This window comes from Danaus plexippus, chromosome 28 (assembly GCF_018135715.1).
Source record: "Danaus plexippus chromosome 28, MEX_DaPlex, whole genome shotgun sequence".
NCBI lineage: Eukaryota > Metazoa > Arthropoda > Insecta > Lepidoptera > Nymphalidae > Danaus > Danaus plexippus.
Genome location: NC_083556.1, coordinates 2,747,365 through 2,772,937, shown reverse-complemented (window position 1 = coordinate 2,772,937; position 25,573 = coordinate 2,747,365). Strand labels below are relative to the sequence as shown.

General features: G+C 36.9%; 4 protein-coding genes across 4 annotated transcripts; 1 reads left to right on the top strand and 3 right to left on the bottom strand.

Moving 5' to 3' along the window:
- Positions 1-3: 3 nt before the first annotated feature.
- On the bottom strand, positions 4-8,433 carry LOC116776161 (aspartate--tRNA ligase, cytoplasmic). The gene is made up of 13 exons (XM_032669268.2): positions 8,273-8,433; positions 7,806-7,931; positions 6,966-7,128; positions 6,192-6,327; positions 3,119-3,293; positions 2,754-2,898; positions 2,035-2,186; positions 1,776-1,942; positions 1,586-1,701; positions 1,099-1,253; positions 815-926; positions 535-594; positions 4-149 (listed from the first exon to the last, which is right to left on the bottom strand). Exons 2-13 carry the CDS (start codon positions 7,920-7,922, stop codon positions 46-48), a joined length of 1,602 nt encoding a protein of 533 aa, XP_032525159.2. The 5' UTR covers positions 7,923-7,931; positions 8,273-8,433; the 3' UTR covers positions 4-45.
- A 246-nt stretch (positions 8,434-8,679) lies between these two features.
- Positions 8,680-11,407, top strand: LOC116776162 (uncharacterized). Its single transcript, XM_032669269.2, has 5 exons — positions 8,680-8,941; positions 9,025-9,188; positions 9,262-9,437; positions 10,614-10,699; positions 10,838-11,407. The coding sequence occupies exons 1-5, from the start codon at positions 8,853-8,855 to the stop codon at positions 11,238-11,240; spliced, it is 918 nt and encodes a 305-aa protein (XP_032525160.1). The 5' UTR covers positions 8,680-8,852; the 3' UTR covers positions 11,241-11,407.
- A 1,200-nt stretch (positions 11,408-12,607) lies between these two features.
- LOC116776159 (uncharacterized) lies at positions 12,608-19,673 on the bottom strand. Its single transcript, XM_032669267.2, has 7 exons — positions 19,531-19,673; positions 17,016-17,047; positions 16,019-16,098; positions 13,983-15,847; positions 13,652-13,826; positions 13,411-13,457; positions 12,608-13,158 (listed from the first exon to the last, which is right to left on the bottom strand). The coding sequence occupies exons 1-7, from the start codon at positions 19,531-19,533 to the stop codon at positions 12,985-12,987; spliced, it is 2,376 nt and encodes a 791-aa protein (XP_032525158.2). The 5' UTR covers positions 19,534-19,673; the 3' UTR covers positions 12,608-12,984.
- Positions 19,674-21,805: 2,132 nt separating this feature from the next.
- LOC116776302 (histone H1.1, embryonic-like) lies at positions 21,806-23,652 on the bottom strand. The gene has a single exon (XM_032669466.2). The coding sequence runs from the start codon at positions 23,572-23,574 to the stop codon at positions 22,921-22,923; it is 654 nt and encodes a 217-aa protein (XP_032525357.2). The 5' UTR covers positions 23,575-23,652; the 3' UTR covers positions 21,806-22,920.
- Between the last annotated feature and the right edge of the window lie 1,921 nt (positions 23,653-25,573).

The following is a 25,573-nucleotide window of genomic DNA, read 5'->3' as shown; positions in this document are numbered from 1 at the left end:
GTCACGATATAACTCGCTATATTTAGCACAAGGCGCCGGTTCACGTTAAGGCGTCACTCTCTTCGGGTCTCTCGGGAACATGGACGTCTTCCTGATGTTGTCGAGCCCGAGGTACAACATCACCACCCGCTCCAGACCGATCCCGCCGCCTGGAGGACAGACAGACATACACCTCATATAAATAATGTTCTATATATATTTATATAGTTTTTAGGTTTATAATAATATAGAATACTATTTTTTGCCCTCGACTTCGCCTGAATGAACTTCGAAATGTTGTTCAGAGAGAAATTTATAGTGTATTTAAAACCAGTGGCGCCACCTGCCGTGCGTGCATGACTATAAACAACGGAGTTATTCTGCGTTGTTGCCACTACGCCCGCACGGCGTTCCGGGCTATGTTTTCTCCTGTACTTGTTCTGGTATCTAAGCGACGTTAGTTTAAAGTTTAATCAAAATCCGTTAAGTCATTTCTGCATAAGAGAGACCCGACTCACGGACTATGCTTCATACCAGTATCATCTCGTCAGTTACCTGCGTGAGGCGGACAGCCCAGTCTGAACGCCTCTATGTAGGCGGCTATCTTGCTGATGTCTGAAATACAAACAGGTCGTTATATTATATTATATTTTTTGTTTTCTGAATTCAGTTTTAATGAGAACTTGTATAAGACATCAACAAAAATCAACACTTTTGTTGTTGAGTCATCTTGTAGGTTATGTTTGTTTTCCTCGTATATAAACTATCTGGTGGAGCAGCTCCGTGGCCGCTCCAGTGTGTTATATATATTGTCAGTATACTGGCTCCGACCCACCTATCCCGTGGTGCTCGGCCCTCTCCGTCAGCAGCGCGGGCTCGTGTATTCTCTGAGCTCCACTCAATATTTCCTCGCCGCGCATGAACATGTCGTACGAGTTCGAGGACCGCTGGGGACATCACAAATAATTGTATACTCGAGTTAATAAATTAAATTAATTGATTGATTTCTAACGGTCTAGAGTCCAGACTGTACGGTTACGATATGATGTAGTGTATAAACTATTACATACAGAACTATCTCTGTGTGAAGTCGGTTGGTATCAAGAATCCCACACTCACAGGGTTGTTGGGGTCGGGCATCGTGTAGAAGGGCCTCACAGCGAGCGGGTATTTATCCAGGATGTAAAAGTCCGTGTCGTACTTAGACCGGACGAGGCGACCCAGCAGCTTCTCGTCAGGAGTCGAGAGGTCATCTTCGGGGCTTATTGTTACTCCTGGAACGAGAAATATATATATGTATATACTAATATAACCGGCGCCCTGCATCAATCATTCCATTAGTTATGACAACTCATCAATTTGCAGCAGATTATAAAAATCATTGTCATCCTTATCATCAGCAGCCGAGGTTACATCTGTTTCGTGTCACGAGGTTTCTCCGTATCAGCTCGACCTCTAGTAGCATCACAGGCGGTCGCCTCGTGCGGACATTCGCCAAATAAGAATAGTTAGGACGAGTTGAGGATTTGTTTCGTAGCAGTTAAGATAGTGACGTCACTCTTTTTAAATATACCGAGGCGGGTTTGCATCAACACCAGCCACTCACCAGCCTCCCGGAGCATCTCTACAGCCTGAGGGAACTCCAGCCGCAGCGGCGGGTCCAGGAACTTGAACGGCTCGACCTTGTACTGCTGGCCCACGGTCGCTATCTCCGAGGCGTATCTGTGATCATTGAGACGGCGTGTGAGTAACTCAACATTATGACTAGTGACCGTACGGGCGGGAGCGCGTCCTACTGTTCCTGTAAGCCCCTGAACATGTCAGTGAACGTCTGGCCGATGGTGTCCAGCACCTCGTGGTAGTGATGCGTGAAGCTCATCTCCAGGTCCAGGCCGACGAACTCCGTGAGGTGGCGGTGAGTGTTGGAGTCCTCCGCCCGGAACACGGCGCCCACGGTGAACACCTGGACGTTAGAACGGTTGAAACAGGAATAGACATAAGGAACCGATTCAGTCACGATATAAAGTCCCAGGTCCTCAGGAGCCCGAGCCCCACCTTGTCGAAATCGGCCGCGATCGCCATCTGCTTGTACAGCTGCGGGCTCTGCGCGAGGTAGGCGTTGCTCTTGAAGTAGGACACGGTGAAGACGTTGGCGCCGCCCTCGGACGCCGCGGAGATGATTTTGGGAGTGTGGATCTCGACGAAACCTGACCGCGAGTGATGTGTCTTAGATAGAGGAAACGTGCACACAGACATTTTGTTCACGCTTCGCTAGAAAAACCTCTCGGTGCAAATTAAATGAAGCGACCTTAGCGTTTCGGTACGGAACCGGGTTTGTGTATAGAGTTCGGTTTTCACGCCCTAAGATATAGCTCGGCTGTCGGCCAAAAAACCTCGTCTCGGACATTCGGTTGCTAGTGTCATCTCCGTGGAATGACTTGAGTCGCAATTATAGCGTTCCTTTCGCTTCACTCAATAAAATAGAGGAAGATAATAAATATATATATATACAGGGAGCACACATTTAATTTGAACCGAACGCACCCGAAGCGACGTTAAAGCGATGACATCTGGCTTGCTCTCTTTTACGCGGGAAAGTGTTTTTTCGACGTGACTTGTGTCTTTGTAAATTGAATTTAACTTATTTAGGGTGTTTCAGTTTAAGATAATAATGAGTTCGTTCTAGTTAAGGTTCGGTATGTTATATAAAAGTACTGGCTTTATAAGACGACTAAATTTTTTACTGATCTTGTTAGAATCCTAACACGTATCACCTCGCTTAGTGAGTATGTCTCTGAACAGCCGACAGACGCCAGCCTCTATCCTAAAGATCGCCTGGTTGGCGGGGGTCCGCAGGTCCAGCACGCGGTTGTCCAGGCGCGTGTCCTGGTTCACGCGGATCTTGAGACCTTCGGGATCCTGGAATATTGGGATTGCGATAAGGAACACAAGCACAATAAAATATACATAGCACCGTTCTCACTGTATTGGAATCCAACAATCATCTTCCATGCCTAGCAGCTGACTGAACGTTATCGAAACGGGTCCAGCCACTACATTTATTACATCGTCTTTAATACGGATTCAATATATGACATTAATATTATTTCAGCTTCAAGGCCATGTTGTGTTCTCTCACGTTATTCTCAGGGCGGGCGGCATCTTCGATCTGCAGCGGTAATTGTGGTCTAGCCTGCGAAACCACCCAGACCTGAACCCCGACCAGCTCCACGTCCCGTACAGAGCAGGAATCTACCGGGGCTCCAGTGCGGGCCACGGTAGCCTGGATATCCACTATGGACTCCTTGGTTATACTGGAAAAATGTATAGTTTAGACTTGGATTAAATGTCATAAAAAGACATTTTAATTTAGTTGTTTCTTAAACGCCTATCGGTTTGTCTGGGATTCCACCTGATAGTGGAAATACTTTCTCCCGTAGATAGTGTATTCAGCCTTGACTTGAAACATCAACATTGTGTGAAGGAAACTCAGATGAAGGGAAACTTTTAAGTCCCTTTGTTTTTCATAAGGAAGGAGGCACGCGTACTACGCGGAGTGATCCGAAAATATTAGATTCATTAAAATTAATATTCGCGACAGTTTTAGATCTCATTGGGAGGGAGGTTGTATATCGCTTCCTTTTCATACGAAAGGTCTACAAGTCTACAAAGAAAGGAGGGAATTGTTAGACTTAGTCTCAGACCAAAACAACTAACATCTACTCGTAAAGCACGGTCGCTTAAAAAGTCAACATTCCTGACTATGACACTAGACACTGATGTAAACTTTCGTGCAGAGTAACTGGGAGAGCTCCACCGTTGTTGACAGCTCTCATCTTTATATCTATGGCACTTAGAACCATTATTGTCTATCTGAATACCTGTCGCTAACGTACATCGTGTTCTGTGCGGGTCCCGAGTCGTCCGTCCAGTGAGATAATAAAGAGAGTACACGCGGTTCCTTTTTTAAGCACCACATTGACCAGTTTGAGTAATACATTGTACTGCCTCTTATACTATAAGAGAGGCAGAATAATGTGTCAAGTAAGAAACAACTTGGGTGCACATGTTTTAAGGCTTATTACGGCTGGAATACCGTACGGACAACCAGGTTTTTTCACGTCAAAATTAACTGGAAAATGGAGCTCTGGTATAGAGGAATCACACGTAAGCGAGGTGGTTAGTGATTGTTGTGAAGCCAGCAGCGTTCTTTCTCATTTGGTGTATGAGCTAATGTCCTATCAGGTTTGCCAGAGGAGAATTAAAGAAGTTTGTTAAATCGCTTTCGCTAAGAACCAGATAACTCTGGTACCAGAAGGTTGAGAAGAATTTTGAGGCATATTAGTTAATAAAATCGAGACAAGCCTTGTCTTTTATAATTCTTTGCCCCTTGGTTAAGGGATCTCGTTTTAAAACTTAGAAGTTAAGTAAGTTAAGTAAGCTTAGAAGTTTTCTATGTTCATGAATACAAGGAGAAGATCAGAATAGGGAGAACAGAATAGTTCTCCTCCTTCAGAGTTACGACCACATTCCTCTGCGATGGGCTAACTTTGCCATAAATGGGTATACCCATAAAGGGAAGAAAGATTTCCGTCATTTGGCGTATCGCATTAGTTGTAATGTCCACGTATAGAAGTAAACAGAATGAATACAAAAAGCAAAAAATTACGATCACCCACATTCACCTCTCACCATGAAGCTCGTGATCTGACAATGTTTAGATGTACCTGATGAAGAGAATACTTCCAAGATGTATGTCAGTATCAGTTGGTCGAAGATCCAGACATTTTGCTGTACAGCCATCCATATTCAGAACATTTATGTCTTTAGTTCTGAGAGATTTTGTCCCAGCAAGGTCAGTCAGATTATGCGGAAATAGCCATTCTAGATGGTGACCATTAAGTCTCGTAAGAAGACCAATTATCTATTGACAATCACGTGTTACCCTTGAGCTACCCACAGGTCTTTGATGTATCCTTACGAGAACCACAAGATAATGTAGCGAGACCTTTTGAATTCATGACCTGTACTCACTCCGTTTGTCCAGACTTCATAATTTTAAACAAATATTTAAATCTGATGACACAGCCCTGAGATCACGTCTCCCGTCTTGTCACAGCGACAACATTAATTTATCACAGATAACTTGAACAAACATGAATCCTTTAATTCAAATAACTATGCAATATTACAACATTGGCAGGTGCACAGAGCGCACCGCTCGGCACAATGGCCGTCCCCCACACGACCACTTGTGCAAGTGCAGTCACAACAATGATTGTCAGTTGGTATAAATAGAGGCGTGGGTGCAGATAAAACACAGTCTCGCTCGAGCCGGTGCAGCGAGCAGACCTCTTGAAATAAAGGATTAGTCGAACTGTCTACGAGGTTACCTTCAGTGGCCTGGCCTTCTGATTGTACGCCGTAATTAATACGAGAGGTCAGTAGAGAAACTGTCTTCATAACACAATGAAGATCCTGGAGTATCGTACTCAGCTCGATACCCGGCTGGCTGAAGTGGTATAGTCGCCGGAAGGTGACTTGGTAACAGACGAGACATGTTGCGAATAGGACTTCTATGAGCCATAGATATGATGCGGACGCTCCGTCTGGAGAGTACACTTGCGAGCACTTACATTGGCCTCGTTTTTTTTGTTACTGTTACCAGTTCTCGTTATTGATAAACATCAAAAGTGACCAGTTTTTGTTGCACTGACTGTACACGCGCTTACTTATCCCCACTACGGCAACACCTTACCAAGTTACATGCCTGCACATGTAACTGGGCAGGGTGGATGTTAAGAAAAATTATTTAGAAAATATATTTGTATAGGGAACACAGAAAGACAATTCTTTTGTACGACTTACATCATCATCATCAGCCTATCGCACTGCTGAGCTAAGGTCTCTAACATGGAGAAGGTAAGAGCATTAATCACCACGCTCGTTCAAGGTGGATTCACGATATCCAACTTATAATTTGAAATTATAAAATCAAGGTTTTCCCACGATGTTTTCCTTCCACTGTCAGTGGTGTCTACTCTTAGAAAGTACATATGACTCGGAAAAGATCACATTGGTACTTGCCAGGTTTCAAACCCGCAGCCTCATGCACGAGAGGCGAGCCTTTAACCTCTAGGCCGCTACGATTTGTACGACTTACATATTAGTTTTTTTTGTGTTATTTTTTATAGGCAGGTCACAATACCTACTTGCCAGTGAATTTGACCATGTTCTTGCTGACGGCGCGCTCCTCGTTCACACTCATCAGTAGCTGAACGGTGTGACAGGCCTGCCTGAGCACACAGAAGCACTGCTTCCCTTTAGCACGGGAGGTCTGGAGGCGGACTGGAAGTTATTACTAGATTAGACAAACAAATATAAACTATAACTCTGTCTATAATACAGAATGTGATGATTAAAAATATAACTACTCTGGAATTACGTGTCACAAGTGGCGCCATCTGTGCCGTACTAATTATAATATACAATAATCATTACCATTATTTTTATGACCGATTATATTTAATTATAATGGTTCGGCCGTTGTTATTTTGTAATGGCAACATTTAAGTATCAACCTGTATTTGAAAACTATAACTACTGTCTTCAGCCATTTTGTTGGAAGTAACGCTGAATATTAAAAGTTAAGTCTGAAACTGTACCTCGAACATACAATCAACAGACTACTAACTACTACTACTAGTTAGTTAGTTGTGTATATATATATATATATATGTTTGTATGTATATATATATAAAATTGATCAACACCTATATGACGGTTAAAAGTCTGTCTGACGCAATGTTTGAGACATATATAATAATGAATTGAGTGAGTGAGTACACGATGGCTTCATTAAGAAAGCCCCTAAGACACAATAGCTCAAGAAGACCCAGATTCAAATCCGGCCAGTCACTTAGCATAATCAGTTAGTCGTGTAATGTGTTTATAAAATTAATCTTGTCTGGTTGTCCATGTGTTACCTCTGACCCAAACAGTCTTTCCCTCCAAAGCTACACCCAGATCCTTAACGTCGGTATAGACTCTGTCTCTATTCTCTCCCGTTGATTGTATCAGCTTCATGATTCCATATCTTCCTTCGGATATGTCCTTCTCATCCTGGACTTCGTTCTGGACTGAAGAGGCCTAAAGAATTCAATATAAACAACAAAGTAATTGAACTTTCTTAGTATTTAACTAACCTTTACTTAAATTACTTTGACTAAACACATATTACACTGTATTCCAAGAGTTAACATTTGAACGAAAAAATATAATCTTAATAACTTAAGAACTTAGAGAATTAACCACAAACTGAAGCATATAAACACATATATATATATATAATTATCATTGCACATACAAGAAAACAGTAAGAACAGTACTTTATTATTAACATATTTACAAGGTTAAATTATCACTGTTGAGGTTTTGTTTATCACGCAACTGTATTGCGATGAAATTTATTTTACATTACTCATAATAATGAACTTATTGAAAATATTATCTACAATTTTAACTCGACATTATTAAAATCAACATCTAAGCATTTTTAATGCAATATAAAAAATCGCTTGTAAATTGTGAACGGTCATCCGAGAGAAGGTTTTATTAATAAAGACTCTGAAATTACTGTATACAATGTGTTTAAATTAATATATAGGTAAATATATATATAAATAAAATAATAATTCTAATAAACAATTTGCTCTGTTAACATTTATAATAGTTTTATAGTTAAATATCTGAACACTTGTGTAAATATCTATTCATTTGTTGTGAATATTGTAATGAATGTCAAATATGATTTATCTTGATCGAACCTTGTGCTCGGCCTTTTTCTGTTGTTTCTCTGCTGCTTTTGCCGCTTTTTTCGCTGCCTTTTTGCTTCCGCCAGCATCTCCTTCCACTGTTGGCTTGGTATCGTCTGATGCAACCATTTTTATCAACTAGAAAAATATTAAAATCGTGAATAATGACGTCATTCATGAATCATAACACAAGTAATGCGTTTTAATGCATACAATATCAAATGTCTTTATATTTAAAATATAACTGATATTACACTTTATATTATTTATTATACGTATATAATTTTTGCAAGCATTTAACCTCACTGTTTGCCATTGATAATAATTAGATTATAAAAACTGATATCAAAACATACAACGATAACTGTGAAAAGTTATAAATAATTTCGCATCCACTGAGATAATTTTAAAACTTTGAATATCAAAGTTCATGATATATCATCACCTTTTTCGAAACTTAGAATAAATTTGATTTTTACCTTTTGACTCAATTGCCACTCTTTACAAAAAGTTAATAATTTAAGACCGGTGGTTTAAAAAGTTTTTTTTAATAGGTTATTCACTGATATACAACGTCGGTGTCCCATATGACATAGCGGTCAGCGGTCGTATACAGGTGATAAGGTGACTCAAATTTGACAGATATAACAAATAACTCAGTTTTTTTTTAAATATTGAGTATCGTTACGCATTCCAAATAATTTATCCATGAAAAAAAAGATGTATGCGATGTCAACTGGCTTTCTTGTTTTTTCCTCCAGATTAAATATTTATAATCCAATAAACCAATACTGAAACTATATATTTTTGTTGTTTCTTTATTATAAAAAAAATAAACTCTTTGCATAGTAGTCATAGAAGAAAATGAATAAAGAATCAAATGTTATTGTGACAAGTAGCATAAACAACGTCTAAAATTAAACCGAAACAAAAAGTAACAATATCCGAATCGGTGTAATGTATAAATTTTTCGTTCAAAATGACCAAAAATATAACTGGCCCTGATATCAGTAGATCAGGGGCTGGAATTATTTATTATATTTTGTATAATATACCAAAATGCCTGTTTTTACTGCAAACATACCTGGTGTTCTTAAAATTGGGGACAGAATCGAAATTGGAGGTAAAATAAAAGATAACGCAAGGAAGTAAGATTATTTTCCTTCTCTAAATATTGCAGTTTTATTTAAAATATCTCTTTGTTTTAATCAAAATATCATAAATTTTTCAGAATGTCCGTAAATCTCTGCGCTCAAGAAGGAGAAGAACCGCGTGACGTTGTTCTTCATTTTGATGTTCGTTTCCATCGAGATAACATTATTTCGCTCTCCAGAAAGAATGGCATTTGGATCGGTAGCGGCAATCTGGATACCAATTACAACATGTTTGTACCAGGTTAGCATTGTCTAAAGTTGAATTAATGAAACAGTCTTTGGAATTAACAGTTTTGACATTGATATTGTTTAAGGTACAATATTCCGAATAATCTTCGAAGTCAAGGACACGGATGTCATCACGATATACTGCCAGGGAAAGTTCCATTCCAATTTCCTGCCCAAGATACCTCTCAGCATGGCGAAATATCTGGTGGCCTGGGCTGACGTAGAGAGAGTTACCCATTGTTACTTTCATTTAGCTAGCAAGGTATTATTTGCTATTGTGAACACTAAATATCATTCTCCAGTTTGTTTCTATTACACAACAGATATTATCCTCTGATGGGACCATCAATGTCAGAATAAGTGAAAAATCTTATTATATAGTTTTTTTCTCACACGAAGGGCTGAAAATCAGTGTGGGGGAATAAATGATATGAATATTAATAGATTAGTAGCCCACATGAGTCTTATTCTATACTAGAATTAGTACAATTTCCCCGGATAGAAGTTTATAAAATTCGATAATTCTAAAATTTTGACTTAAAAAGGGAATAGTCATGTGACATAGGAATAATACGGAAGACGTCATTGATGTTTTTTCCTACCGTTTTGTGTAGGTTAAGAAGGAAACAACAATGACCGAATCTAATAATCGATCTGCAAGACTTGTTACACAAAATAATGTTGTATTTACACCGGGTAACACTTAAGTAGAATATCATCTGATGAATGGAACTCAGACAAAAAAAATATGCTAGCGATGAAATGTTAAGTTTCGCGGGACATGTTGTTTCTCGGCTTCCACTATCCAAGACTGATATTACCTCTAATGTGCTTGTGTTTGCAACCGACATAGAAAATAATTATCAGAAAATTATTGCGCAAAAGTTTATTAAAAGATTCTTTTCGGAAATCACGGAACAAAAAAATAGAAAGAGTGTGACGGCAACGTATAAAAAGACAAGGTTAAAAACAATAGTGAGAAATTAGTTTCAATTATCATATATGTGGTGATGGCAAACATGGTATGTTCTGGAAAATATGTCGTTTATTGATGACGATTTGAAATTTTAAGACACGCGATCCATTAAAGAAGATAAAAGATAATTTTCTAGTATATATAATAATATACACCGAACATAATAATTAAATTTACGTTGAGATATAATACTTTAAAATAAATATTTTATTTTTGCTTAATTCGAAAAAAAATTAATTTAAGATAACAATTTATCCTTTGCCTTAATTAAGACAAATTTCATTTTTTTAATATCCTGAGATCTATTTGTCTTTAAATATCTCGTGTGCGTTAACTCACACGCAATCAGCCGCTTCCTTGCCCGTCTCACAGCTTACAAACCGCAGGAGTTTTTTTATATAAGTCGAGTGCATTGTTTTTGATTTAAACGCTATCCATATAGCTACGTTTATTGTTTTTTAGGGCGTGGGTGACGAAGCCGCTGGTGTCATTCCGAACCCTTCACCTCGTCTCGGCGTTAATGCTGTTCTGGTTGGAGATAAACGCTGGTGAAGTTTAATTTGCATGTGTATGATAAAATTAAGAAAAACATATAGGTTTTACTTTCTTTTCCTTTGTATTGTATATCTTTTAGGCAGCGAAAAAAAAAATTGTTAAAAGATATAACTGAATCAAAATTTCTATAGCCAAAGGGGTCACAAGAAATCGTCACCAGGGTCACCACATCTCCACTCCTCTAACGAGAGTTCAGATGATGAATTAAAGACTCGTCAGAAGGGAGAAGGCAGAGCTGACAGATATTTCTACGATACACTGATGTGTCAACCTCCAGAAAGTAAATTCTGCTCACCAGAATCCGTCAAATACGCGAGGAATAAAGCAGACTATAGCAGAAACTTTGACTCAGATACAGAGAAGAACGACACGGATGTGTCCGAGGAGGTTGCATCAAAAAACATGGATTCGTCTATGGCTGAATCTGAAGATGTTTTGCCTGAATTGGGTATGAAAAAGCGAATCAGACGGGGCCGTTTCCCGCCGTTTGCTCAAGTCGTAAATTTTATGGGAAGGAATGCGAAAAGAAATTAGTATCGTGATATTATGATAAATTTTTAAGTTTTATGATTGTGTATTTATATATGTATGTATTTTTATATCTATTTTATTGTCCAAGTATAAATATATTTTGTAGTGATGCAGTTTTATTAAAGTATGTATTAAATAAAATACGTGGCGCATACGTACAAAAGCAAAAACGTGTTTGAGATCATTTATGAACGTGATGTGACATATCCAAATTATTCGACGTCCTTGTTAAGGGTGTACAGAAATTAGAATTTCCCCCCAAAATGATGTGCTTTCTTTGTTCTCATACCTAGTACCTACAAAAACACAAAATAATGCTTGACCGATATGGACATTAGCCCTACACAGCGCAACTTCCGCATTCAATGTGGAGTTATGCAATGTTAGGGATTTCATTAAAAACTTAGTGTCGACATGTTGCAAGCAGCGGTTATACGTTGGTTCACGGATGACAGGACATGTACTGTCTCCCGTCAACCAACACCTGCAGTTATACACCTATCAGGCAAATACTTTGAGAAGCTTTGGAAGAGGGTAGAATAAAACTTGTCTGAAATGAAAATGCTCTACGAGCGGGTTTTAAAATGGGGGAAGATGAATCTTATTCAGTTCAGCCTCTTGGACACAGAGACCATACAGCATCACGTAATTCGTATTGCTAACGATCCCAGTCAGAAATGATATCCCCAATGGTGTCCCCATTTATTACCCTAAATGAGTCTTGTGAGGTGGTAGACCTTTACAGCTGTGGTAAGGGTACTACAGCTCGAACATGGGCTGGCTCCACCGGGGAAATACCGCCCTCTCACAAAAGATCGGCGTGAAGTAGTCTTTAATAGCTCTGTTTCGTCCGATAAGTGAGAGAGCCGGGTGCCCTTTCCCTCCCTTTCCCACCTTTTCCTCCCTCTCTTCCATAATTAAAGGCGGCAACACATCCGCAAATTTACGTTGCGGATGTTCAAGGGCGACGGCACTACCATCAGATAGGCCGCCTGCACCGTGTCCATGGATTGCAATTCCGATGGAGATTAGAGAAGAGATAGATGGAGAGCATCCAAATGACATGAGCCAAGAGCAGGAATGGCAGAGAAGATGTTGTGAGAGAAAGCATAGAAATAAAACGTTGGTCAAGAAGAACGTGCACAGAGTATAATCTCAATTTGGAATAAAGAAGAGAGAGATAATTAATAGTATCGTAGTTTTTCATGTTGATGTAACTATTTTAGCAATCTTAGAGCTGGAATATCTATGATAAGGATAGTGGCCTTATACCAAACTTATACAGTAGTCTGCTTCAAATCGCCTCGATTTCGCTTATAAAAAAATAATATACGAAGCCTTCTAGAGAGTACACGTTTAAGAGATCAAAAAAAAATTTTTATTCGTTTTCATTTATTTCAAATTTTCATGTCAATGTAATAAAAATTAACAATACAGAGGAAGACGTCGAGACCTTCGCGTTAAAAAATAATAAAACTACAGTTATATTTACATGTGCGGCTTAAAAATATGGTTAGATTTCTTTGAAATCTTCATTAAGTTACCGGTTCACTGGGGAGCGTCACTGAAGTGTTTTTGTACAGTAAAAAAAAAAAATGTCCCCAAAGATTCCTTCGACCTTTCGGTCTTTCGCTCCGTGATATATACAGAAAAAAAAAAAAAACCTTCGAAATTTAAATTGGTTCGATTCAGCCGGATCGTTTCCGGCGTTCAGCCGTTTTATTTACAAATATTATCTATATATAAATTATTTCTTGATGAAGTCGGCTATGATGTCAGCGTGGTTCTCGCTGACCCCTATGCTTATGAGCTGCAACTTGGACACTAGCGACAGTGACTCGCCGTCGATCTCGTGTTCCTGTAAAACCGACACGGTCTCGGCCCAGGAGTACTTGCTGAGGTGCGCTGACAGCTGCTCGGCCTGGGAACAATGGCAACACTGATGATACTGGTGATAGTGGCAACCCAGAGTTATATATATATGCCGAGAAGTAAATCAAGTTCAGGTTTATTACTGAATAGCAGATACAGTTCTTTATAGAAGTAATAAAAGCGGGAAATTGACAATATTTTTTTATTAACTGATAAAACACTTATTCTTGATACAGAACCAGTTGTATTTGTTTTTCAGTAAACATGGGAACTCCGTTGCGACACAGTAATATATACATACCGTCCATTTCTTGACGGTGCCCAATTTTAATGTGGAGAACGGATTTTCTGTAAAAGAAAGAAATATATTTAATATCATATTTTACATAGTTTGGTTTAAAGTCTAGGAAGTAGCATTTCTAAGGTTCAGTCACTAGGTGTCACAGGTGTAGGTCACAGGATATATATATATACTGTGTTTTTGTTGGTGTGTGTGCGTGCGTGTGAGTGTGTGTGCGCGCGTCCGTGTGTGTGTGAGTTACCTTTCTGCTTGCCATCTCCGTCGCTGCTCCCTCTCATATTCTCGCACTCCTCTATGTTCAGGTTGGATATGTCTAATATTTTGCTAGTGTTTTTGATCTCCTTCGTATCTTTATCTTTATCTTGTTGCTTCACTTCGTTTATTTCCAACGTCTTTTCCTTCAACGGTTTCCTTATCTGTGGATACAGCGAAATAATTTTATCGTGGTGTAATTATTTAGTCCGTAGAAGACTATTTTTAACTTCATAGTGTATTTATGTTTCAGAAGTAAGTAAGTATAAATTTTAGTATACAAATATCATATCTATGATTAGAAAAGTATATTTCCTTACCGGAAACGCTACATTCGACTCCTGTATCACGAAGCCGCCGAGGACGTGCGTCAGGATAAAATCCCTGTCCTCTTTGACCTTGACGTCCGGTTTCGTTGTGACGTCACACTTTTCTATTCTCTCCTCTTTCGGTATTTTCTCCTGCTTAATTTTACTATATTTCGGTTTGCCATCTTCTTTCTTGACGGGCGACACGTCCATGGCGTCCTCGTTTTTTTCTTTCTTGATCTCTTTCATTATCTTCGGTTGTGTTTTGCTTTCAGCCGTCTCGTTTTCCGCGTGGCCGTTCGTGTCTCTCGCCTGGTCTGCTTGTGGTGTCTGTTCGGGCGTTATATTTTCGGTGACAGCACATTTGTTTTCTACTTTCACTGTCTTGGCCTCCTTGACGACTTCCGGTTGGGATTGCTTGGGTTCAGCCGTTTTATTTTCACTTATATCACAATGTCTGGCGTCGTAGCTCAGCGTCGGTGCTGGCTTCGCTTCAGCCGTTCTGTTTTCGTTGCTGCTGCACGTGATTTCCATTCTACTCGTGTCCACGCTGTTCTCCTGCTTGGTGACGTCGCTGATGGCTTTGTCGCTCAGCACCCTGCCTCTAGCTTGCGTGTAAACAGTGTTCCTGATCAATTTTTCTTTTTCAACGAGACTAGAGAAGGACTTAGACGGTGCGGCTGGTGCGGGCGCGTTTCTCACGACGTCCTGCGGCTCCAGGGTCGTAGTGTTCCGTACGTGTTTCGCGGCTGCCTCCTTCATTTTGTTGCTCTGGTTGCTCGCGGTGATCGGGGTTATCTGCATGTTGTGTATGATGATCCTGCCGTCCGCTTTGTGTATGGGGCTGGTGTTGACGCCCACGTCGGACACCTTAGCCGCACTGTCCACTTGTTTTATGAGCACGACGCCGTCGCTCGTGTTGCTTATGGGTATTTTTTTGTGTATCTCGTCGGGTGATTCGCTTTTCCGTTTCCTGTTGTACGCGACGCTCCTGCTCGTTGTGTCGTTCATGTTCGTTGCTGGTATTAGATTTGGCATTATTTTTCTGTTGCTGTTGGCTGTGCTTTGAGAGTTTGCTGGCTGTATTGGCAGGAAATTCGTGTTGGGTCTGATTTGGTTGGGTCTGGGTTGTATGGGTCTCAGCATTTGTGTCGGAGTCCTGACATTGGTGGTCATCGTGTTAAAGTTGGTTGCTTTGTTTATTAATTTCCTTGGTTCAGCGACGCTGCTCGGTCGCGGGTAGTGAGGCATCGGCTGTGTCATCGGCTGTGTCATTGGCTGTGTTGGTCTTATTTGGCAGACATTTGTATTGGTCTCGAACCTCGGGCCATTTTGCATGTTATTTGGCGTCATTGTTATTGTCTGCGAGGAAAATCTAGGATCCTGTATTATCTGTGGCGTCTGTCTGTAGATATTGGAGGCGGGCATTTCCTGCGTGTCAACGTTATTGGGGACCTCGTTCATGCTGATCATCTGGCTGGATATTATTTGTCTGTTGATGGGCATGGGCTGGTTGACCGGTTGGTTCATGTTCATCTGGTTCTGCATGGGTACGTTGGATATAATTCTTTGGACGTTAGGATTTTGGACAGGTCCAATGTTGGTTTGGATATTAGGTTGGACGTTCGTCATGATGTTCGGTGCTATCATCTGCATCCTCTGCTCCTGGTTCTGGACCAGCACCTGCGGTACGTTCTGGTAGCCGTAGTTCTGTATATACAATTGATTTTGGTCTATGTGCTGTTGTTGTGACGGTATGTAACCGCCTGGCACCTGCTGGACGTATATCACCCGGTTCTGGACAGGTCTGTTCTGTATCCATGGCGGTGGGTTCTGTGGATTGATGAGGATAGTTTGCGGCTGTTGGATCTGTTCACCTGGAAATAGTTAACGATGTATCAGTGTGGTGTAGCCGCTAGGAGAATTTGTACTGAGATTGTATGAAACTATATTATGATTAATAGATTTTAGAGATAGTCGTGTGTAGGATAACAAAATTTTGTGTACCAAAAATCATTATATATACGTATGTGTAGTTAATTTATCACCTGGCTGCATCAACATCTGGGTTTCATACACGAAACGTACAGGACACAGCACCATCTGCTGGCCGATTTGCTCCTGCATGCTGGAAATGAAAGAACCATGATATTAATCCAGAAGTAACATCACGAGGTGCTGGAGGTATGAGGAGGATTTAGTACGAGTTCGTATAACCAGACGCGAAACTGATAGTATCAAAGTTTTGCATTGTAACTACGTAATGGTTCAAGTTATAAAACAGTACTTAGTAAAGACGTTTTTAGTTTATACAATACTTTTTATATTACAGTCTATATCAAATAGACTGTATAATATAATCATTATTTTTGTCCAATGTCAATGTTTTTATTTGTTGGACGAATTATAATCTTGCGTACTGTGCGAAGGAAACGAGGAAGGAGTTGTTAGCTGTTTTAAATACGGCCTTCATCCGTGCAAAGACGTGCACAGTATATACTTCCAATGTCGTGTAAGAAGGAATTGCATGGTTTTAGATAAACTTATATTGGCTGTCAGTTGTTGACATTGACAGGTAAATCTGATTTTGACATCCACATCTGACGTTTTCTATCATCTGTCAATATGACATTGTCAAACTACAAAATTCATAATTTGTTTAATTCATGTTTATTATTTTAGTGAAAATTTAATAGTGAAAAATTTAGACATATCAATAAAAGAGGATCGTCAACGAAATGACTTAAACAAGAAACGCTTGTGGGTTGAGTGTCAATATTTTACCCACTGAGCTATAGTGTCAAAACTTTATCAAACTTGAGTCTTTCTTGCGCCAAAACGGCTGAACAAATTACGATAAAAAATTTCAAATTCATATTTCTCAATTGAAAATTTTTCTTGCTTAATAAATGTTGGGTAGATGATAATAAATAAAAAACAGAACTACAAATATTGAGATGATGCGAAATGGGATATAACTAAGTAGTTAATTTAATTAATGTTCTATAAAGTATGTAAATAAAAATTTAAAAAATATAAACTCACGTAGCATCCTGCTGGTAGACCTGTTGTTGCATCTGAAATATTAAGAAAATATTTTAAATACATATATATATATATGTAATATATAATAAACTTGTATTATATATCCGTAATAGTTAAATAAAAATAATAACTCTTATCAAATATCCGAGTTAATATTTGACTATAATATTGAAAACCTTTTTTTTTACCTATATTTAATTTGTTAAACTAAGTCTTAATACATTACCAAAACTCGTTTTTCCTTACGATGAGTTCGTATCAACTATATACTAGCATGAGCGTTTTTCGTTCATAAACCCGAAATACATACATAAATGTCGGATTTTTGATTGCGATAACGTTGAAACTGATCGTGTCTACGTTTAAACTCAAACTAAGGTTACAGTTCGTAACACGGACGATTAAAAATCACAGCGATCTTAAGTAACGTAATCGGCCCTTCGTCTCCTACTAATAAGGTCACCAAGCGAATATTGCTGCACCGATTTTTATAAAACTTAACAAATAAGTAGAATTTATTAGGATTATTGAAGTTGAGACAGTTATTAAAATTATTATTTACATTGTTATAATGAATGTTTGTTTATATGTAAGAAATAAGATACGAGATCGTTGATGTATCCAAGGAATTATAGTGTCACAAAAAACTAAATTTATGTTATTAATATGTATATATGTCAAAAAATATCGGTTTAAAAGTAAATAATGTTAACGAATTAATTAATTTAATTATATTATATTGTTATGGACGTACGACTTCGATGTTCGGTATTAGAGCGCGGGAAATTTAAAATGGCGTCACTACAGATAGCGGTATGTTGGCGGCATTGCTTCTATTTATTATTATATATACGAGGCAAAGGTTTTGTAAAGTCAGTATCGATGTAGATTTATAATATTATTTTATATAATTATATAGATATAATACTTAAAATATTTGAAATATATCAGTTATTTTTCATTTAGTTTGAAAGATACAAGTCTTAATATAACATGTATTAGAAATACAAATGGACTATTTTATAATTCTTTCACGTACCTACTAAGAAACGAAGGTTTTTCGAGAGTTGGATCGAATGAGAAAACACATTAAGATAAATAAAAATCCCACGATACAGTCATAATTAAGTTGTTTTTTTTTTAATAAAAGCATATTTTGAATATAACCACCATTAAATGGTCTTCCACTCGCCTAAACTGTAACAAAAATATGGTTCCTACTTAACTGGTCTATGTTAGCACAGCCTTTTAATTTCAAAGCAACATATACGACCTCTCAATTCATTGCGACCAACATGGCTGACAGATTAAAATCTAAGTCAATAAAATATACAGACATACTTATTATTAATTGCCATTTACTTAATACACTACACGCCCGAAAAACATTCAAAAATTCACATACAAATCAATATTGGACAACACGATCTTTATTGCAATGGCATAAGATAAAAACTCGCTTGGCATTTTTGGTTTGAATAGAATTTGTGTATGCGTCGTAAATATAGCCTTATATACTATGAAATAAAGTTGGTATTGGTTTGATACATATAAACAGTAATGGAGTCCCCTTCGGTGTGCGGCGGACATTTTATTTTTTGTTCTAGTGTCTACGCTCGTCGATATCGATATTATTTACGATGATTTGTTTTTATTTTGAAAATATTTTTTTATTTATATTTGCGTCACTAAATTAGATTATACGTATGGTGTTCATAATAAAATTGAAATGTCAGTGATTTATTTATGTTATTTGAAAATAATCTAATTCCTAAAAGGAACTTGAAAAAGTGTAATTTTGTTTTATGTATAATGTATATATATGAAAGTACAGTAAAAAATGATACAAATTTTTAAAATGGAAACGATTTTAATAATTAAAAAATACACGCGTGAAATGCATAATTATGTGAAATATTATATAAAGTTAATAAATATTTAAAAAATAATAATTTAAACTACCTCACATATAAGAATGACAATGATTTTTGTATATAGAAATATAAGTATAAATACAATCGATATAATTTAGAATATCGATAAAAACAATCAAAACAAGCCCAGCACTAGGCCAGATTTAGGGCGCCCCGGGGGCGAAACAAATCCTATGCAGACTATAAATAAATCGAGCGAGAAAGGACACAGCAGTACGTCTAACAGAGACGAAAAACAGCTCAATGTAACATGAATAATACTAAACTTGCCATATTAATACAAACATTAAAACTGACACCGCGTCGACAGATCGTAAATTAAAATGCATCAAGCAACAGTGGAACATAACTCATGCATAACAAATGTGTACGATGATGAAAATAACTCGGAACTAAACGAGGAATTATAAATATTACATTACTTTATATAAAGATATCGATAAGACAGAGAGATGCACTCCCGTGACGTCACTACTCGCAGCACGAACTCGGATGTGTGAACACAGGTACTCAATAATACAACCACTCAAAACTATTAACAATAATAAACAAACATGTATAAAAACATCAAAATGACTCACCATATTCGATTTCCGTTCACAGACACGTTGTAAACACAGAAAAAACAATCCGAATAATATCAAAACGCCTCAAATACACACGCTCCGGACATCTTTCGCGTCGAAATGGCTACTCCGATAATAATCCACCCATTCTACAAGCGGACGCCCCGCTACCACGATGTCGCCACGGAAGCGAAACGGACGCTCGTGTCGCTAACGTTCCAAAGGAAATGTTAGCGGCTGTATCGATTTTACTAAAACCGGATAACTCGGTACCGGTCCCGCCTAACCAATGATAGTCTCGTGAACACAGACGCATCGCATTGGACGGATAGGTTCGAAATTCAAACATGAGCCATGACCCCGTTTCCCCCCGACCAACTGAAAAGTACGCGACGACGATACATCTCTCTCTCTCTCGCATATAAACAATTTATGTACACAAAAACGAGAGGCCCGATCGCTTTTTTCTGCCTCAACTGTATAGTTCGGTAATAAAGTTGCTTTGTTGTATTGATTGAATGAATAATGAATTTTAAGTGATGTGAATAAAGCTCAATTTGGTATAGAGTATGTACTGGCAGCTGACGTCATCTTTGCAGAATGGCTGATGTTTATATAATTAATTCATAGAAATTTAGCTTATCTGTTAACGGGTTTCGATTTTGTCTGTCATTTGGCTGTTTATATTATGTTGTAAAGTAATAAATAGGTTGTATACTTTTCGACAACAAAAAGGTTTCATATAGCTTTAAGTAAACAGTAAAATATCACAATTATTGTTGCAATGGCGTCCGTATATACAGTTACAGTAGGTCCTTATAAATAATCACAGAGTTTTATTTTAAATTTCCTGTTGCAATTTATTATGAGAACAGAAAAAAAATAATTACGGTCTGCACCTTTGGTCTTCAGTTTTGAGTTCCTTGCAAATTCTCAATAGATGTAAGATAAAAATAACAACAAAATTTATGGCATTATACCTAACGCATGAGAGAAATGAACTCATAATTCAAGAAAATACGATCATTCTTGTAGATAAGCCGGAACAAACAGACAGACAGACATCAAAATTAACTAACCCCCTAACACTTAACAGACAACAGTGAAGCGTGTGTATATAAAAATAAATAATATTTTACCTGAAACACTACAATTATATATAATTTATGTAACGTCGCAAATATTTATCAAAATTTACATAAAAAATACAACAATCACATCCGTTCAACAATTTTTTCCACAAAACGTAATACTAACAATTAGTTTAAGTTTTCCGTGGGTAAACAAAATGGCGGTCTCGATCTCGTGTCTATTGAATGAATCAAAAGTTTTTTTTTATTTTTCAAAAATGGAACAACTCAATTGACTGGTGTGTGGATAATGTTATGTCGAGTAAATTATTTAAGTAACTTAAAGACGTTAAGTATTATAGTATAAAAACAGTTAAATGAGAAGCAATGTAAGCGAATTAATAGAAGTTTTTTTTTAATTTAAATCAATTAGTTGAGATCGTCTGTCATAGCCAAGATGGTATCGTGTTACTACTGGCGCCATCCGTGCGGTAATAATTATAATATACTATAATCATTACAATTATTTTTATGACCGATTATAATTTATTATAATGCTTCAGCCATTGTTATTTTGTAATGGCAACATTTAAGTATTTTGAAGCTACGAAAACTGGCTTCAGCCATTAGCAGGACATTACTGGAAGTAAAGCCGGACATTGTAAATCAAGACTGATACTGGACCTCGAACAACTGTCACACAACATATGATAGGTTCCGTATGAAGTGTCGCGATGGAAACCAACAACCAGCCCACGGTACCAGTCCATCATCAGATGAACTCATCCGCACTATAAACGATTGTTTGATATCATTACTTCGACAATCCCAATAACATGTGCCTTCCAATCCTTAAGTAACATTTACAATCAGAAACATTGGTTGTAAATTGAAATAAACAAAGTCTTTATCCTTCTCCGAAATATAATCTATTCTTTCACCAAATTTCATTAAAATCGTTTCAGCGGTTTAAGCGTGAAAACGTAACAAACGATTAATTTCTCATCAATGTAATTATTGCGTTTTACTGCTGGTTGTATCCGACTCATGAGCAGGAAGCCTTAGATGGATGTACCTACTCAGTAAAAACCTTTTCTCTCACCTTCAAAACTGCCAAATTTTAATTAAAATGATACAGAGACGGATGATTTGGAATGGGATGTAGGTGTTTATATAAAATTATAAGATAAAAAAAATGTTTTATTAATAATTTATTTAAAGATACATTAGATGTTATAACGTTATTTTATACATATCAATTAAAATTCAATGTTCTCGGTGAATTAAATACTAAATATATAATAATCGATAGAAATATAAGTACAGATTTAAAAGATTTTACAAAGGTGGAAATATCTCCAACGGCGTCAATGATTTCAAAAACTATATATATACACTAGAAATATATTATTATTTTTATTTCATAATAACTTCAAAACTAGATTTAATGTCGACATTGGCTGTATGAATTCAACAGCACATTTTATTTCGATCAGTTTATTATTTAAAGTTGAATTTGCAACATTTATGTAATTATTTATTAAACAAATTATATGTACGTTTGATTACACTTAATTATTTTTAATGCCATGGCTCCATTCGCGATTGAATCGTGGACTATTCAGCCAATGTCAACGTTTTTATTTGTTGGACGAATTATAATCTGTGTGGAGGAAATACGAAGGAGTTTGTCTAAACTCTAATAGAATAAAGACGTTTCTTTAATTATTATAATTTTTTAAGAAGAGTCTAGTTATATTTTTACCTTTGCTTATAATTAAAAAAAATTTATATTGATAAGTTGGTGATAATCGAAAATTGATAAATATACCTATATAGATATAGTTTTAACTTTTACAACACGATTAAAACTTCAATATCTATCTATAGTTATAGTCAAACACTCGATTAAGTCTTTCGAATGTAACTCTGCTTATTTACCACAAGTTTTCCATGTTAAACAACAAACGCAGCGTTTTCCGTGTCTCATTCAATAACCTAAGTTAATACTACAACGAAATAGAATTTATTAATTTTGAATTTTACTTTTAAACGTGACGTACATAGTTATTGTTAGTATTAAAAACTTGTGCTAAGCTTAGTAGAATTATTTATGACAATAAAATTACAACCACAGCACTAATTGTTGGTTGTACATAGGAATGTCAATGAACGTAAAGGCTTAAGAAAATCTCAAAAACATATTATTCTATTCTATTCTATTCTATTCTATTAATATATTTATTTATTACGCATGATAATATCAACGTAGGTTTATGAACGAGAATTGGGAAACGCGCTGTATGTAGCCTGTGGACTGCGGCAGTCATAAATTCTAACCCTTAATTGCCTTAGCTGGTTTCATCTTGGGCGGCTTGATGATGGAGCCGATGCTCTTTCTCTTCATCATGGCGGTTCTCTTCTTGGCTGGCGTCTTCACCACCTTATCAGTCTTCTTCTCTTTGACCGTTCCCTTGACTGTTTCCTTTTTTTCTTTTTTCTTTTTCGTATCTATTTTGACTTTTTTTGTTCCATCGTCTTTATCTTTGGATTCTTTCTTAGTTTTCGGCTTAATCTTTTTGTCTGCATTTTCTGTATTCTCAGTCACTTTGCCTTTTTTCTCCTTTTTCTCCTTTTTGTCTTTCTTGACTTTCTTTTCTTTCTTTTCCTTTTCGACTAATTTAAATGAACCGGACGCACCGACACCTTTAGTCTGCACTATAGTCCCATCTTCGACGCTGGTTTTGATGTATTTTTTTATGATATGTTTTATTTTCTCCACGTCCACGTTGTATTTGAGCTCCAGGTACTTCTTGATGGCGAACAGGGACGTCCCCTTCCTGCTTCTTAGTTCCGTCAAGGCCTCTTTAATCATCTCCTTGGTTGTTAACCTCTTTGGTTCCTTAAGCGTGTCAGCGGTCGGGCTGGCCGGTGGTCTCTTGGACCTCATGGGCGCTGATTTCATCTCAACATCAGATTCCTCGGACATTGTTGTTAATTTTATTTGCTTTATACCTATGATCGGTCACGGACGAGTTTTAAATCGTACTGACCGATTCGTTGCCGAGTTAAGTGACGGAAATGACATATCTGAGGGTAGATAAAATATAATGTGAGTTGAGACATACGCGATGTTAGTTATGATGTTTAAGAGTAGGTAATGTTAAATAAAACTATAAAAATAGTCTTTAGGTAATTGGTATTTTTAATATGTTTTGTTTAGCTGCTTATATGCTAATAATATATCAAATATATATACATATGACATAGCTAGGGAGCGTTGAATGTTAACACGTTCCTGTAATACCGAACATGCGTCTGTCCTGAGACTCATTTCAGTCTCTCGGATAGTTTTCATAAATTTCACAGATATTAAAAACTATGATACAATAAATTCCTAGTGAGATTATTTTTATATATATAATATTTAATGTATCTAATTTTTATTATCAGCTAATATAGAATGTATGACATCTGAACTATTATTTATTTTATACCCACATACGGAGAGTTAATACGTTTTCACTGATATATCTTCGTTAATTACAGTATTAAGTATTAACGTAGGCTATTGAATTAAACGGGGAACGGGTCGTGTGTAGTGTATGCATCCTTGTGGATACTAAGTCCCGGGCAGATATTAATTTAGTTGACGCGAGTTGATTATGTAGGAGTATTGAGGAATGAGGTCATATCAAGTAAGGCAGGTATAATATATATGTATATTTAATTATAGGTAAATATGTGTTAAATCCCCGCCGAGCATAACAGGCTGTGAAGCAAAGTTTTTTTTTGCCACACCACAGTATACCTACTTGATTTTTTACCAACACCACTAAGATCTCTGGACTTCCACACTGATATCAGCTACATTGGAATTCGTTTCTCCTGTAAATAACTTCGCACAGATAATTTATTTTTCTGATTACGTGATGTTAAAACCTGTTTCATAGTTTAATAGAAAAGAGGTTTGATTTTATAACGTCATTAGTTAAGGTTCGAGACAACTTCTGCGGTAGTCAGTAGCTGTATCCTTAGTGCAAATTAATTCTTCCTTAAGATACCTATAAAATAATAATATAGCATCTATTAGGTAGTAACATAAGCTATTTTATATGGTAGGAGAATAAATAAAGGTGTGAGTCATAGAAATAACGAAGTAGATCTAGTTTTAAGAAATTATAGGAAGGATTGCATTAAAAGTCCTTATCAAGGCAATCCTCTTACACTTAATATATATAAAAGATAAAAAAGAAAAGAAAAAGGTAAAAGAAACTTAACTAATATAGCATAGTTAATTTTATAATTCCTTACATACCTACTTAAAAAAAAAACTATTAGTTATTTGAAATAAAAATAAGAATGAGGCCTTAAGTATAAAGCTTTTATACATGATCGTAAATAAAGTGATCGGAATGATTACAAAACAAAATGGCAGTCGTGAAATTCAGCGCAGCGACGTCGGTGGCCATCTTTGCTTGTATTTTACATTCAAGTTAATATTTTTCTAAAGATTTATAGTTCAAAATTTTCACAAATACAATAAGTGTAATGTCGCGTTATAATAGGCGTATGTAGTTTATACATTATACCATCATATACGTATTTATTTTAATCGTATATATATAATTCAATTAATTACGTAAGATTTTGATTATACAATATTTAGGTCTGTTATTAAATAGTTTATTTGATGGGAACGATCTGAATTAAAATATGTATTTATCTGTTTGTTGAAAGCGACTAAGTATGACATTATAAGAATTGTCTATCATGAACTTTTTATTTTAAATTATTGAAGGGTTCGCCAGCTAACTTTAGGAGGTTCATTGAGTCCAAGATTGCAGCATTAAGCTGCAAGGGAACTCGATGTGCTGGTAAAGTACCCTACGTACGTAATTCCGGGATAGCTTCCTGGTCTATACAAAGAATACGTAAAGTCGTGAGTCTGTATTTAACCAGGTGATATCAAAGGTTTAACCATACAG

What these genes read in the sequence shown, in the direction of transcription:
- LOC116776161 (XM_032669268.2), bottom strand. Translation starts at nt 7,922, where the DNA reads ATGGTTGCATCAGACGATACCAAGCCAACAGTGGAAGGAGATGCTGGC. An exon ending in CCGCCCGCCCTGAGAATAAC is followed by an intron (nt 2,899 to 3,118) that starts GTGAGAGAACAC and finishes CCAATATTCCAG; the next exon opens with GATCCCGAAGGTCTCAAGAT. An exon ending in GGGCTGTCCGCCTCACGCAG is followed by an intron (nt 150 to 534) that starts GTAACTGACGAG and finishes TCTGTCCTCCAG; the next exon opens with GCGGCGGGATCGGTCTGGAG.
- LOC116776162 (XM_032669269.2), top strand. Translation starts at nt 8,853, where the DNA reads ATGCCTGTTTTTACTGCAAACATACCTGGTGTTCTTAAAATTGGGGAC. An exon ending in ATAAAAGATAACGCAAGGAA is followed by an intron (nt 8,942 to 9,024) that starts GTAAGATTATTT and finishes TAAATTTTTCAG; the next exon opens with AATGTCCGTAAATCTCTGCG. An exon ending in ACTTTCATTTAGCTAGCAAG is followed by an intron (nt 9,438 to 10,613) that starts GTATTATTTGCT and finishes ATTGTTTTTTAG; the next exon opens with GGCGTGGGTGACGAAGCCGC.
- LOC116776159 (XM_032669267.2), bottom strand. An exon ending in CCAGATGTTGATGCAGCCAG is followed by an intron (nt 15,848 to 16,018) that starts GTGATAAATTAA and finishes AACTATTTCCAG; the next exon opens with GTGAACAGATCCAACAGCCG. An exon ending in CGGAGATGGCAAGCAGAAAG is followed by an intron (nt 13,458 to 13,651) that starts GTAACTCACACA and finishes TTTCTTTTACAG; the next exon opens with AAAATCCGTTCTCCACATTA.
- LOC116776302 (XM_032669466.2), bottom strand. Translation starts at nt 23,574, where the DNA reads ATGTCCGAGGAATCTGATGTTGAGATGAAATCAGCGCCCATGAGGTCC.